We start from the raw sequence: 15,272 nt of genomic DNA, 5'->3' as shown, positions 1-15,272 counted from the left end.
TCAGCAGCCCAGGGAGAATTATACCTGTCTTTTGGGAGTATATGACCTCTGTTCAAATGCCCAGATCACTTTCCCAACAAGAACATATTTTCTCTCTGTACAAACTGGTTTGCAAGCAGTATGCTGTGTTTGAGGCTGTCCTCTTTTCAGAGGAAGAAAATCCCATGATAGTTCTTGAAACGGCCAGGTCTTATTTCACAGCTGGTTGTGAGTAATGACAGTTCACATCCCAGAGGCAGCTGGTTTTGGTCACACTGTTCAAATGCGGTTTATATAAGCCTAACAGTTTGTGTAATGGCTCTATGTCCCTTGCTGTGTAGGGGTTTCATATGCTTGTCACTTTGTAACACTGTTAATCCTTCATTTGCTTGAAGGACAGGAAAGCTGGAAAATTCAGCCCTGGAGTGTAGCTGCTCTTTGCAAAAATAATTGGCTTTTATTGAACATGATTATCCAGGAAGGTTCCAAAGCCCCTAGCAAATTATAGTGAATAGTTTGTTAATGTTTTAATCCCTTTTGAAGATAGGAAAACCCTTTGTCAAAATGCAACCAGAGACATGGTCAGTCTGAAACTGAAAAGTAGACTTTCAACAGATAATTGTAATTTATTTTCTCTTGGGCAGAGACAATGGATGTCTCTGGAGTGACTTTTCCTAGAACTTACTGAAAACATGAAGATGCATTATGCTTTCCTACATCTGTCTACAGTGTTGCCTCTTTGCTCACTCCCTTTGTGATATCCTGGCCAAAGTAAGAAACCTCTGTGCAAAGCACAGCATCTGTTTAAAGCTCAGGGCTAGAGTATGATTTTGCTTAAGCTGAAGAATACCTAGATTTTTGTTTGCAGGTAGATTTATATTGTTGTATCTGAGATTTGGATTGGCCTTTTTGTTAGTACTGGATTAGAGTAGACCAGAGAGGGTTTTCACTAAGGCTGTGTGTTTCTCTGTTGACCTTCCCTTTAATCTTTTTCCAGCATTAATACTCTTGTGAAGATCAGTAAAAGTGCTGGGTCTATGCTGAAACCTCACGCACCAAAACTTATTCCAGCTCTGCTGGAATCCTTGAGTGTGCTGGAGCCTCAAGTCCTCAATTATTTGAGTCTTTGTGCAACAGATCAGGAGAAAGTAAGTGCAATAATGGTACAGTATCAACAGAACAGAGATAACAAAGATTTAAGCTTCATTCAGTGAACAGAAAAATAGCAGATTCGGTTGGAAGATGTTCAACGATGCAATAGCTAATAAATTCCTAGAAAAAGCTTCTTCAGTGGAAGATGGCTGGAGAAATGTGAGGTTTTTTTGAAGGGTTTAGATTTTTTTTTTATTCACTAGACCTCCGTATATTTTGGAAAGGAAGAACAATCTTAGTAAGAACTGCTGTTAATTGTCACTTCAACTGTGAAACAGGTGAAAAGAGATAATTATTGAATTATCTGGAATGCATCTGTACTGTCAAACTATGCTGTTGTTTTTTCCAGGGAATTAACTGCGATATTTCTTATGACATAAATTACAAGTTGTGTCATAGTGCTATGGGCTGGAGGTGGATGTTGCCAGCACTGTGTTCTTCAATCTCTGTCAAAAACTATTAATCAGTAGCACTCTTCTGGGAAACTGACTGAAACTCTCTGCTCAGAAGTAAATAGCTCTTTGCAAACAGAAATGAGTGAAGTACAGGTCAGAGTGCGACTTCCTCCCACCGACTTTTTCTTCATTTTTTTTCTTTGTTTTGTTCTTTTTTGCCCCCAATTTCTGTGATGTCAGGAGTTTAGCTCCTGTACTTCAGCTAGAACATCCATCTGCCTCTGAAAGAGAGACATTCATAGTCTGTAGACATAATTACTTTCTGTCTGTATGCCTCTGAAATGAAATTTGATTTGACTTTGTGAGGTAGTGAGTTAGATCTGATGTTGCCCTTTCCACTGTTTTCATGTTGAGTTTACACTTGGTTTTGTTTTTTTTCCTTTTTTTCCAGACTGCAATGGATAGTGCCAGACTTAGTGCTGTCAAGTCATCTCCCATGATGGAAACCATTAACATGGCAAGTAATTGATTCACAGTGTACTCTTGGTATGCTCTAGGAGTAGAATAGTAGCCAAAGTGGAACCTTTACAGAATACCTCTTCAGGGTTCAGGTTTATCACATCTCCATGTAGCTGCCTCTCCACCTTCTTTTTCATGGGCTGACTTATCTCATCCTGTTGCCACAGCTGGCTCCCCGGATTGTTTGTGAATAACTTTGGCTCCATTTGGAGTCAGATTGTTTCTTCACCTGAAGACCTCCCTGCTTTGATGAAGAGGGTACCTTTCAAGTGCTTTTCTTTGGTTAGGGGCTCAGCTGGTTCTGAATAATGCTGGCTGCCATTTCTCTTCATCTCTGCCCCACAATATCACAATCAGCTTCTCACTTTGGCCTTTGACTGATGATAATGTTCTTAAGGCACAAATGCTGTGCAGCCCTTGCCTTGTGGTGCCTAAGGTACCCCAACCTGGCCATTGCTGGTGTTTTGATGGTGGAGATGTTAGAGATAATGCTGCTATCACTGAAAGCACTGTCAGCAGGTGGTGTTTGCCACCATAGTTCCCTGCTGCAGGAGGAGGAGTTCTGTCTGTAAGAGCCTGTCTCTGCCCAAAGAAAAAGATGCTTCTTACCTGCTTAGGCGCTGCACGCAGACAGCAGCATGCATGGAGATGGGAGGTGGGAGCCCTGAGCAAGTTTTAGGATAGCATAGGCACCAGGGCTACTCCTTGTTTCCCGTGCTTATGGGAAGGTTATTAACAACTGCAAGCCCTCCAGCATGTCAAGCGTTTGGTGTCAAGTGGTTTCTATAAATGGTGTGTAAAGCAGCTGGGGATTAAAAGTTCCATTTAAAAGTGTACTCACTGCCACCCAGCAGGCTGCAGCAGCTGCTGCTGTCCCTCCTCCAGGCCAGGTCTCTACCTGCCAGCCCTGAAGAACAGTTGTGCTGCCCTGATCAGTGCTGGGGTATCATGAAGGTGTCCTGTCTGATGAGCAGCTTTCTCTCTATTCCTCCATGTTCTGGGGCTGGCTGGGAGATTACATCCTTAGGTGAGGTACCATGGATTATTCCTTTCACCGTACCAGTGCAGGAGGGAAGCGACAGAAGATCTGACTTCTGAAGCTCAGAAGGGGTTGCCTTCAGTTAATATGTGATCCTTGAATTTGCTTAGAGGCTGAATCTCCTCTGTCCAGAGGCAGAATTCTGGTAACATGAGGCTTTCTGTTTTTCCCAGTGGATGTTTTAGGTGTAGGAGATAAGAAGTGCTACTCTTAACATCCTAGTTGTCCCTTTGTCTTTTATTCCACTTGTTTTTCTTGACTTGTTGGAAAACTGTCTTGACTAGTTTCAAGGAAGGCCAAAACCTTCTAAGAACTCAACCTGGAAAAAGAAGTAAAAGAGAGCAAGAAAGCCTTCTCCAAATGTATCAGTGCTAAAAGGAAAAACAGGGAAAGTGTGGGGCCACTGCTGAATGAGGTGGGAGCTCTGGTAACAGAGGATGCAGTAAAGGCAGAGTTACTGAGAAGCGTCTTTGCTTCAGTCTTTATTCCTAAGACCAGCCCTCATGAATCCCCAGACGTTGGATGTAAAAGATGAGGCCTGGAGGAAGGATGACTCTCCACTGATCAGTGAGTTAGAGATCAGCTGGGAAGATTGAATATACACAACTCCATGGGCCCCAGTCGGATGCACCCAAGAGTGTTGAGAGAGCTGGCTGATGTTGTTTCTCTACCATTTTCCATCATTTTCGAAAGATCATGGAAAACAGGAGAGGTGCCTGAGGACTGGAGGAAAGCCAGTGTCACTGGAGTCTTCAAAAAGGGCAAGAAGGAAGATCCAGGGAACTACAGACCAGTCAGCCTCACCTCCGTTCCTGGAAAAATCATGGAGTGACTCGGTTTGGAGGTTTTCTCTGCACATGGAAGAGAAGAAGGCTATCAGGAGTATCCAGCATGGAATTACCAAAGGGAAAATAATGTTTGACTAGTCTGATAGCCTGCTATGATGTTGTTGACTGAATGGGTGGATGCAGGGAGACCCGTGGATGTAGTCTACGTTGACCTTAGCAAGGCTTTTGACACTGTCTTCTATAACATCCTTGTGAGCAAGCTCAGGAAGCATGGGATAGAAGAGTCAACAGTGAGAGGAATTGAGAGCTGGATAAAAATAGAACCCAGTGGGCAGTGATCAATGGTGCAGAGTCCAGCTAGAGACCTGTAACTAGTGAAGTCCCGTAGGCATCAGTGCTGGATCCAGTGATGTTCAACATCTTCATCAACAATCTGGATGAGGGGACAGTGTGCTCTCAGCAAGTTTGCTGATGACACGAAGCTGGGAGGATTGGCTGATTCACCTGAAGGCTGTGCAGCCATTCAGCAAGATTTGGACAGGCTGGAGAGCTGGGCAAAGAGGAACCTAATGAGGTTCAACAAGAGCAAGTGCAGAGTCTTGCACCTGGGAAGGAATAGCAACATGCACCACTACAGGTTAGGAGGTGATCTGCTAGAGAGCAGCTCTGTGGAGAAGGACCTTGGAGTCCTGGTGAACAGGTTATCCATGGACCAGCAATGTGCCCTTGTGGCCAAGAAGGCCAGTGGTATCTTGGGTTGCATTAAGAAGAGTGTGTATGCAGGATGAGGGAGGTTCTCCTCCCTCTCTGCTCTGCCCTAATGAGAGCCCAGCTGGAGTATTGTGTCCAGTTCTGGGCTCTCCAGTTCAAGAAGGACAGGGATTTACTTGAGAGAGTCCAACAAAGGCTATGAAGATGATTAAGGGACTGGAACACCTCTCATATGAGGAAAGGCTGAGAGACCTGGGGCTGTTTAGTCTGGAGAGGAGAAGACTGAGGGGGGATCTAATTAATGTGTATAAATGTAGGAAGGCTGGGTGTCGAAGAAGGAAGGATGACCTCTTTTCATTTGTGCTCTGTTATAGGACGAGGGGCAGTGGATTCAAGCTAGAGCACAGGAAGTTCCGCCTCAACATGAGGAAAAACTTCTTTACTGTGAGGGTTACAGAGCTCTGGAACAGGCTGCCCAGGGATGTTGTGGAGTTTCCTTCTCTGGAGATTCTCAACACCCATCTGGATGCATTTCTGTGTGACCTCTCCTAGATTCTGTGGTGGCCCTGCTCTGGCAGGGGTTTGGACTTGATGTTCTCCAGAGGTCCCTTCCAACCCCTAATATTCCGTAGTTTGTTTATTTCATTGTCCAGTTTGGATATCTTATTGCTAGGGTTTCAGACAGTGGGGGAATGTTGGGTTTTATCCTAAGATAAAATTTGTATCTCTCCCCTCCCCACTGCTCAAAGGAGTTCTTGCTAGTGTGTTACTTTTCAGCTTTCTAAACAGTTGGAGTGCAGGACTACCTCAGTTCCAGCAAACTGTAGTTTTAGCAGGGTCACCTCAGCATAGAAGTGGGACAAGAGAACCTGTATGTGCTGGAAACCACTTTGTGTGGTGCCTTTTTCCCACCATGCAGCAAACTTAGTCCAGCTGAAGTCCAGCCTACAGAACTGAAACAGGCCTCTGCTGCAAGCAAAGTAGCTTAAGTCTACAACCAATACCTTTTTTACTTTCCTTCCCCCTCCCCTGTCCCTTGCCTTTTTCTAGAGCTTGCAGTATTTGGATGTGTCTGTCCTGGGTGAGCTGATTCCTCGGCTGTGTGAACTGATCAAAAGTGGAGTAGGCCTTGGCACAAAGGTATGTCTGTGATTTTAATAATTCATTTGGAAATGGAGAAGGGAACACAGTGCAGTGTCAACATAAATACTGCTACTTTGACTGCCTCTTTTAAAATGACAGGTTGGGCTTATTCATGCTGGAGTCATTTTACATCTGAGTCTTAGTTCGCTTATATTAATTGTGATTTCCTGAATGTGTGCTACCTTAGCTTCCCTGGGCTTCATGGCTCTTTTGCTCTGTGACATTTGAGTGCAAAAGGTTGTCCTGTATAGCTCTCAAATGTTCCAGGCCCACCTATTCTGAGTGTGGGTCTTGGTGACTTTTTCACTTCCTCATTCAATTCTTGTAATTTGTTACAAACTTTTTTTCTGCTTCTGCTTTTGGCCTCTGGCTTATCAGGGCAGAGCCTCAGTGGGCCTAGAAAATGTCACACAAAAGCATATAGTACCACAGCAAGTATTGGCAGCAATAACCAGGGGCCAGTACTGTTTTCTCTTACATAGGTTTTGCCTTGCAATCTTCCAGGGTGGCTGTGCCAGTGTAATTGTATCGTTAACCACACAGTGTCCTCAGGACTTAACACCTTATTCAGGTAAGGTTTTTTTTGTAGTGTTTGTAGAGTTTTAAAGGTTCTTTTATCACAAGAATTATCTTTATGTGTGTATTTTCCTCAAAGAGCTGTTTGAAGTTGCCTTGCGGGTATGAGTCTGCCTAAACTATAAAACTGAGTATTTTAAGGACAGCCTCTTTTGCATGTGTGCATGGCCCAGCAGGTATAGCTGGAAATATCCCTAGACTTCTTTGGAGCAGACTAACAATGCCTTTGTTAGTGCAGCACTGTTAATGAGCATTTGTTCCTTGACTCGAGCTATGGGAGGACCATAAACAGGGACTTTGCTTTCTTAGTACAGTTTATTATGATTATTACTTCAAAGAAGGTAATCTTTCAATTGCAAAATAGCAATAAAGATGAAAGCAGGATCAGCTGGTCTGCTTACAACACAGGAACATGATCTGCCAAGGGGCGCAGGCTGAGACTGCCAAAACACCAGCTTCTGCTGAGCCTTGCTGTGCTGTGCCCTTGTTCTAACGTAAGGACTGGACAGACATGACAAGGAAAAATGCATCAATTCAGGCAAACTAATGAAATGTAGGCTATTGTGGTTCTTGCCACAGCAATAAAAACGTGATACTTCTGATAAAGTGAAGTTTCTTCCAACAGGCAAACTTATGAGTGCGTTACTTAGTGGCCTGACTGATCGCAACAGCGTGGTGCAGAAGTCTTTTGCCTTTGCTATGGGGCATCTAGTCCGGGTGAGTTGGGGTTTGAGATGGCTTTGTGTTTTTATCTGCTTTTTACTGTTATTTATTGTTTTGTTAAAGAATTTGAGTGATTTTAGGTCTCTTCCCTGTTACAGACTTCCCGGGACAGTAGCACTGAGAAGCTGCTGCAAAAACTCAGCAGTTGGTACATGGAGAAGGAAGGTATGTTGCACTTGGAGTGTTCAGTGACAGAATACAGTGCAGAAAAAGTACCTGATGATAGGAAAAGCTGGGAAAGAAACATTTCTGTATTGTGATGCTTGGTTTAACTCCTGAATAATCCCTGAACAACACTGTGCATTCTCTGCTTCCCAACAGGCAGACCAAGCTGTTAGAGGAAAATCCTGCTTCTCATTCATAATGTGTGATTGTTTTACTCCTTCAGAGCCAGTTTACAGGACAGGCTGTGCTTTAACTGTTCATGCTATGGGGCGCTACAGTCCAGATGTAGTGAAGAACCATGCCAAACATGTGCTACCATTGGCTTTTCTTGGCATGCACGAGGTTCCCGATGAAGAGAAAGGAGAGAAAGAGGATTCTACTCTGTGGACTGAAGTTTGGCAGGAAAATGTGCCTGGTAAGATGTGTTAAGAGTGGCAAAAGCTTTTTGGGAAGCATGGGGCAAGAAATACTATGCTTTCTGGAAATCCATTTGGAAATACAGAGTTCTCATTTTAAAATATTTGGGAAGCTTGTTTCTGTTTTCTTCCCTGCTGAAGATGTTCTCTGACAGTGTCAGTGGGGTTAGCTTATCTTGTGGCTATTAAGAATAATTACAGAGGTGTACAGGCACAATCAGGAGAAGTATTTTAAGATTGTGAGGCACTGAATGCCAGTGTAATACGTTCCTGATCTTGGTGCAGATAGCTGGGCATCTTTGGAGATTTTGATGCCAGCCTTCAAGGGGTGCTTCACACTGAAGTAACAGGGGACTTTGGCATGTGTCTCAGGTTGGAAGTCTCTCTGGTGATGCCTTTGGTTTTAGCTTCAATTAATGAATCTACACTATAGACCTGTTGTCAGATTTGGTCCTTCAGTCACCAAATGACTTTTGCAGTGACCTGTTCTTGAAAAAAAAAAAAAAAAAAAGGTTATATTCCTTAGAAACAAGCCAACACAATGTCTAGTGTCTGCCATATGGAAGAACTGAGATGAGATCTTTGCATGCATGCATGCTAAAGATTTTCTTTGGAAGCATGTAGAAAACAGAGCCTATCTTCAATCAGCCTGGGAGCTGATTCACTCCCTTCACTCCCTTTCCTGAAGTAGTCCCTGCCATATGCTTAATGGCCAAAAAAAAGATAAATTTCTTACTGTTTTTTGTTTGCTTGTTTGTTTGTTTTTTTAATTATTATTTTTAATATATATAAGATCAGATTTTTGCTTGTTTTGTGGCAAAATTACAGTTTTCTTCTGTTTGATCTGCAGGTACTCAGGGTGGCATCAGACTGTATATGCAGGAGCTGATAACTATCACCCAGAAGGCTCTGCAGTCCCAGTCCTGGAAGATGAAAGCCCAAGGAGCAGCTGCCATGGCATCAATTGCCAAACAGACAGGCTCCCTTGTGCCACCACATCTGGGAATAGTGCTCTCCGCACTTCTGCAAGGTCTGCCAGGGAGAACCTGGACTGGGAAGGTAAAACAGGAACTGGCACCGTGTGGATTGCTGTGAGCACCAGCATGTGGCCCTCAAGCCAGGATATGCAACATTCTGTGCTGCAGAGCAGCACATGTAGGAATGCTGGCTTAGGGTGTCTTTGCCTTTTGCATTTAGCAGATACAAAAATTACCTGGAAGATAAGTAGGTGGAATTCAGATTGGCTTAGAATTTAGGTTCTCACTTAGACTACTCACACTGCACCATATTCTATCCTTGAGGGGTATGAGCTTGTGCTCAGAGGCACTGCAAGGCCTCCTTTCCACTGCCAGTTCAATGCAGATAGGATGTCAAGTCCTCTGCAGCCTCTACAGCAGGAGGCAGATACTGCTTCTCTAGGCTGGTGTCATAAGTGTATTTCTCCACTGCCTTTTGCAGTGGAGTATGGAGTTTTTCCCAGTGCTGCAGGACTGTGCCGTTTGGCTGTGTAGCAGTTCTCAGTTGTATCCGTTTTACTCATTGCAGGAGGAACTGTTGAAGGCCATTGCCAGCATTGTTTCTGCATGCAGGTAAGTGACTTGAAAGAGGTGGTACTCTGAGGATCTGGGAGGTTCTTGCACAGTGTTATTGCTTCTCTGGTGCTAAGGAGACTAGAAAGTTGTGAACACCATCCTGATCTCCCATCAGCATATGAGGAGTCTTTTTCCACTCCACTTGTCAATGTTTGTGTCACTAGTGAGAGCTGGGAGGGACAAGTCATACCTCAGAGAGACCTTCAGAGGTAAATGGCTGAGTTATGGCAAGGAGGAGGATGTTTAGAGGTCAGTATTGCTAAAGAGGAGGATGAGACTAACAGAAAGGATGGACACCTTGAAGGAGAAAACAGAGGAAGAGGCAGAAGAAGAGTGAGGGGAGAAAGTGCTTTGGAAGCATATGAGGAAAGAAAAGCAGGGAGAACTGACAGGGAAGGAGCAAAGAAGAGCACAAGAGTGTAACTAACCAACAGTTAACAGCTATTGGTAGCCATCTTTGTGCCTGGACAATTGCTTCCTGTCTGTGGGAAAAGCAGAGTTTTGGAAGGGATTCATGTGGGTCTGATAGTTTCTTTGTGCCTTGTGTTTCAGTGCAGAGCTGCAGAGGCCAGTGCCTGGCCAGCCCACTGTCACTGACATTGTCCAGGCTGTCCTGAAGGAATGTCGGAAGGAGAACCTGAAGTACAAGATGGTGGCGCTGCGCTGCGCGGCTGGGGTGCTGCAGGCAACCAAGGAAGACCGGTTCCAGGAGCTGGCGGATATAGTCTTTCCCATGATAAAGAAGGTGACAGTTCAGCTTCTTTAGGTTTCCCTCTTTCAAAGCCAAACACCTAACTGGTGACAATCCGGGTGATGCTGTTACAGACAGGCTGGCCTTCTGCCCACAAGGCTGCTGACGTGAGAAGTGCTCCGCAGTCAGATAAGTCCTTGGTGGAGCTGAATACCAGACTACTGGTGAACCCTGAGGGTTTTGAATCTGTGCTGCCCAAATTCTGAATTGGCCCAGCTGTTCCCTAGGCAGAGTCCCTCCTGTGGTGTCGAGCGCTGCCCCAATACACCATTAAAAGTTAGCTCCTGGCTGCTGTACAGGCAGCAAGAGACTCCTAGGAAGCTGTGCAGAGTGCTTCTGTTTAGTACCTGCAGTGCTTCACAGCTCTGCCAGTGAGACACATATAGCATGGGGACGTTTTTGAATGCAAGGCCATGGAGCCTGCTATGCAGTGCTGCAGCCTGCCGGTAGCACTCGGAGCTGCTGGTGGCCGGGGGGAACCTGTGCTCCCTGTGTGTGAAGGCTGTGATGAGGTACAAGGATTAGTGTGCACAGGCAGTGAGGGGGAACTGAATTACACTAAAGTGTGTGGTTACCCTCTCTCATCCCTCTGTCAATCATACCTTCCCCTCATGGCCTCCACAGAGCTCTCCTGAGAACATGGGCACAGGTTTACCAAAGCACGAGGAAGAGGATGAGGACATGAGGGAGAAAGAGGTGCAGATGGAGTTCCTGATCTGTGCCTTTGAAACCCTGGGCAAAGCCTGGCCGAGGAACCTGGAGACACAGCGTAAGTCAGCTAACAGTGCGCAGAGCAAACTTTCTGACCAGGGTGTTACCTTTCAAAATGAAAAGAGGGAGGAGGGAGGGACCTGGAGATCATGTGAGGAGGCTTTTGAGAAGGTGCAGAATCTTGCTGCCTGCATCTTGCAAGAGCTTTAGTAAGAAAGCTGCTTCAATGGCCCATCCTTGGGGAAACTCCTTCTCTGTTATCTTAAATTCACTTCATCAAACTGTTCTGTTTATACCTGTAGGATGCCTAATCAAAAGCAGCCTATTTCTGCTGCTCACATTTACATTTGTGTCAAAGCTGGTACAAAGTGGAGGAACAGGATATATGGGAAAAAAAAACCAGTTGGTTTTATTAGCATGCCAGAATGTGTAATGCGGCTGTTTATTTTCCAGTATTTGTTAATGAGCATGTTGATGTGGTGAAGATTTTCAGGGTCACTTTCAGGGTTACAGAATGTTAACTTTGTCACATGCAGTGATTAGCTTGATGTCACATTAGGAGGAGCACAAGGAGCACTGAGAGACAGAGCAGGACATGTTTCCTGTTGCCTTTCCCTGTGGTAAGACAATGACATCCATATTTCTCTGCAGGTTGCTATGGCCAAGAGTTTTGCAAGTTAATGTGTGACCGTCTGAAACTCAGCACATGGAAAGTGCAGCTTGGAGTGCTACAGGCCATGAATGCCTACTTCCAAGGGTAATTCTCTCTGCAGTCCAATTCAGTGTTTCATTTCTTCGTTATTTCAAACTGTTAAATGAAACTGAAGGTGGCACTGGGCTCTTGGAGGAAAGCAAGACCTCTGTCCCAGCACTGCAGGGTGTTTGACAGTGTCTTTGTATTTGACAGGCTAATGCTGTTTGATGAGGAGCACTCAGACCCTGTGGCTTTGGCAGAAATACTGTCAGAAACGTGTTCATCTATCACTCTTTCTTTAGGTAAGTAGACTTTTCCTTGTTTGTGGTCGATGATGAACTGCTTGTTAACACACTTCTCCTCTGGGGGCTGGCTGGTAGAGGAAGTGCCCAGTAAGCATGAGCTGTCAGATAGAACATTTTGCCCTTCCTTGTGCTGCACTGTGAAAACTCTCATGTTGCAGTAGCTGTTGAAGACAGTACTGTGCAGGGGGCTCTGCACAGAGAAATAAATTCCTCTGGTGCAAGAGAGCTTTAAAAGGGGAGGGAGAGATAAACAGCAGAGTCTGCAAACTCTCAGGAGTGCAAATCAGAAGTGTAGTAGTTTTCTCTCTGCAGAAGACGGACCACAACTAATCAAGCTGATTTAATGAAATGTAGCTTTTTCTCCTCCTCAGACTGTTGGATACATAGAGGGACCCAGAATTTTCTAAGATAGCCAGTGCATGAAGCTCCAAGGCTTTAAGACAGTTTGTGCTCCCCCATGAGCAGAGCACTTATGGGGATACAAGTGCTACCTAAGTGATGTTGACAGTCATAGGCCTGTCCATTACTTTGTTAGTGTTCCCACTTGTCCTGTGATTGTAATGGTGTCACAAATCTCCTGCTTGTGTGTGGCTGTTGTTTTTGGTATGCCTAAAAGGGAACAGCTACTTTAGAGCTAACTGTCAATCCAAAGATCTCTGGAAAGTTTGACTATCAATTTAAACAAAATTTTAGCTGAGGAAACCGAGTAGCTTTTTCTCTCAAGCTTGTGCTTGGTGGCATAATGCTTATGTACCCTCACTACTGTTACTTCTTAAAATTTGGATTGTTTCTAGCCATTACAACTCAACAAAGGAACAGTCTGTTACGCAGAGAAGTTGTCTGTGATCACGTTGCAGCGGCACCAGAGTTGTTCCCTCTTGACATGTGTAAGGAGCAGTGGTGCTGTGGTAATAGCAGAGGCAGTGCACAAGGCTGAGTCGATTTGTGAACCTCTAGTTGGTCACTTTTTGCCATTCAAATGTCTCTTAATTGGAGAGCACTGCAGACTGCCAGCACAAATGAGCTGAGTGAGCTGTGCTAACAAAAATTGTCAGGAGACCACAGTAGTGAATGCTCTATGTACAGTTGGTGAGTCTTTGGTTCTCACTGTGATTTTGAGTTTGTTTGTTGTTTGTTTTTTAAATCCCTTAGAAAACAAAAGCTACACATCTGTAAGAACAGAAGCTTTGTCTGTGATACAACTGCTGCTCACCAAACTGCAAGGTGAGCGTTTTTGCTTTCCACCTGGAAGAGCCACTGTTCAGTAAAAATGGTCTCTGGCTGTGTGGCCTGGAACCCTGGAGGGATGGCAGCACTAGGTGATTTTGGGGCAGTAGGGACTTGGGAGTTCTGTACGTGGTGACTTGGGAAACTTGGAGAGGGTTTGAAGTGTGGATAAAGTCAAGGTCCAGAGTACTGTTGGTTACTCCTTGAATGTATGGAAAATGTCCAGCAAGGAGGATCCTGGTGGAGCCCACAGGACCAAGTGTGTATTCAGATTCCATGTTATGTGTAAGCTTCATATATGGGACATCTCCTTTTTGTGCAGAAGAGTAATTTTTACCCTTTCAGTGCCAAGTTTAGTTCCTTATTGTTAGTTTAGGATTTCAGCCTTGCAGAATTCACTTCAGAGAATGAGACTACCTAAGTCTCAAGGTCATATATGTCTGCAGTTGTTCTGTAGCAAATATTTCCTTTGGATTTCTTTTCTGCACTTCATGTTGCCTGTAATCTGGCAAAAATATTAATACATTACATGAAGCAATTGTGAAGTGGGAAGCTTTTGGTTCTTCAGGCCCTTGTTTTCACATGTTGCAGTTAGACAAATCAAGCCTAGCCTAGATGGGCATGATTCCCTGTTCAGGGAGCTGCACATGCACCTGGTTGTCCAGCTGGATGTACCTCCTCAGTAGCCTTCTCCTGGAAGAGCAGTACAGACTGGAAGTGAAATGAAGCAGTCACTCTTTCAGCCTCTGTGGGCATAGGCATTTTGTTTTTTGGTTTTTTTTTGCATTCTGTTATTCATGTCCAGTGTCTGTCTGTACACAGCAGCTCAGCAGTGGGGAAGCCTGACACCAGAAAGCAGAGAGCGCCTCGTCCGTTCGTTGTCTACTATGGCGTCAGACAGCAGACCCGAGCTGCAGGAGAAGGCTTTTATATTGAAGAAAACACTTGAAAATCTTGAGTAAGTTGTACAACACAAACTACAAAGTGCCATGTAAAACAAAAACAAAAAAGTGCAGTGGTCTGAAAACTAAGTGGGAAAATGAAGATTACTCTGTAGCATGCAGCATTCCTGGCCAAAATAAAAAAATGCCTTAAATTCTTTTCCCCGTTAATGTTATTTTTACTCTTTTAAGCTGGTGGTTAGATATTTTACCAGTAAATACCTCTAACAGTCTGCCCTAGAATGTTTAAGTGTACAACATAAAAAATGTTGAGGGCAAGATACTTTTTTTCCTTTTTATTTAAATTGGCAAAAGAATGTTTTTGAGATCCCCTTTGTCCTTCAAAGGACCTGTTGGAAAACCACCAGCCCAGGAAGTGAAAAGCATATTTGATTTTTTCACTTCTGTCGTGTGTGGAGATGTGAGCTGGTGTCTAAACAGTAAATCTTTTGGACTCTGCAGTAGAGCTAGTGTTTGTTACCTAAAAAGAATGAAACCTTTCCCCCAGTGAAGCCAGTGTTGAACTCCTGTGGCTTCCCAAGGGCAGGGTTTCATCTGACGCCCACCTCTGCTTCTCCTGCTTGCTCCTCCCTTGGAGCCTGTTGCCTGTAAGTTATGAAAGGCAGAGTACTGTTAACTTTGCTCCTTCCTCCTTCTCTGACCTCAACATGGATTGACTGAGACTATGCCTTCCCCAGCTAACAACCTTGGCCTCCCAATCTTTAAATGAGAACTATTTTCCTCAAAGGATGCACAAGAGAGCACTTTACTGAGCTGTGTGGGACAAAGTTGGGCCTAGTTGGTGCCCAGGTGGAACACTGCTCTTCTCAAAATTGTTTTGCATGGACACTCCTCAGCTGCAGGAAAAAGAATATAGGAAAACAATCTTTTCTAGATATGTTTTTGAAGAGTGTTCGAAGTTTGCAATGACATGTTTTTTTAATAGTGGTAATGTTCTATTCCCTTCCTGTTCGTAACCCTGTTCTTGCTTTGAAAACCTGTAATGATTTAACTTGTCAATATTTGTAAGAAACTGAATCATCCATCATTTCTCAGCAGCCCAAGTCATGCTGGTTTCTAGCAAATACTTTTTAATTTGCACTTAAGAAGGAAGATTATATCTGCATTAATGTGGAGTAAAATTGCTATACTATGTGGCCATGCTGCCTGTCTCCTCTTTTTGCCCTCCTCAGATGAAAGACAAACCTGACCACTATAGCAACTGACTCTAAATAGTGTAAAGTTAGCACTGCACCGTAACCTGACCAGTATGTGTACAGCTTTTTGGGGATAAATGCTTTGCTGATGGTGAAATAAAATCTTTACTGTGAGCAATATCATGTCCATGGCTTTCAGCATAGGAAGGCTTGTTTCTTTTCTTATGGTCTGCAGCTCCTGTCAGATTTGACCTGTTAGGAAGGGGATTGTTCAGGTAACGCCGCATT

The 15,272-nt window shown here is 44.2% G+C and overlaps 1 protein-coding gene across 1 annotated transcript in view; it reads left to right on the top strand.

Moving 5' to 3' along the window:
• KIAA0368 (KIAA0368 ortholog) overlaps positions 1-13,848 on the top strand; it is a 61,763-nt gene extending 47,915 nt beyond the window's left edge. The window contains exons 36-50 of the mRNA XM_010005464.1: positions 977-1,127; positions 1,978-2,043; positions 5,634-5,723; positions 6,231-6,297; positions 6,928-7,019; positions 7,124-7,190; positions 7,414-7,605; positions 8,457-8,665; positions 9,152-9,195; positions 9,751-9,943; positions 10,574-10,718; positions 11,312-11,417; positions 11,568-11,656; positions 12,812-12,883; positions 13,709-13,848. Coding sequence (XP_010003766.1) covers positions 977-1,127; positions 1,978-2,043; positions 5,634-5,723; positions 6,231-6,297; positions 6,928-7,019; positions 7,124-7,190; positions 7,414-7,605; positions 8,457-8,665; positions 9,152-9,195; positions 9,751-9,943; positions 10,574-10,718; positions 11,312-11,417; positions 11,568-11,656; positions 12,812-12,883; positions 13,709-13,848 — 1,723 coding nt within the window. The remainder of the gene's footprint in view (positions 1-976; positions 1,128-1,977; positions 2,044-5,633; positions 5,724-6,230; positions 6,298-6,927; positions 7,020-7,123; positions 7,191-7,413; positions 7,606-8,456; positions 8,666-9,151; positions 9,196-9,750; positions 9,944-10,573; positions 10,719-11,311; positions 11,418-11,567; positions 11,657-12,811; positions 12,884-13,708) is intronic.
• The last annotated feature ends 1,424 nt before the right edge of the window (positions 13,849-15,272 follow it).

The sequence above is a fragment of the Chaetura pelagica genome, unplaced genomic scaffold (genome assembly GCF_000747805.2).
Source record: "Chaetura pelagica isolate M959 unplaced genomic scaffold, ChaPel_1.0 scaffold349, whole genome shotgun sequence".
Classification (NCBI taxonomy): domain Eukaryota; kingdom Metazoa; phylum Chordata; class Aves; order Apodiformes; family Apodidae; genus Chaetura; species Chaetura pelagica.
The sequence above is the reverse complement of the archived record's forward strand: the minus strand, read 5'-3'. Positions and strand labels throughout refer to the sequence as shown.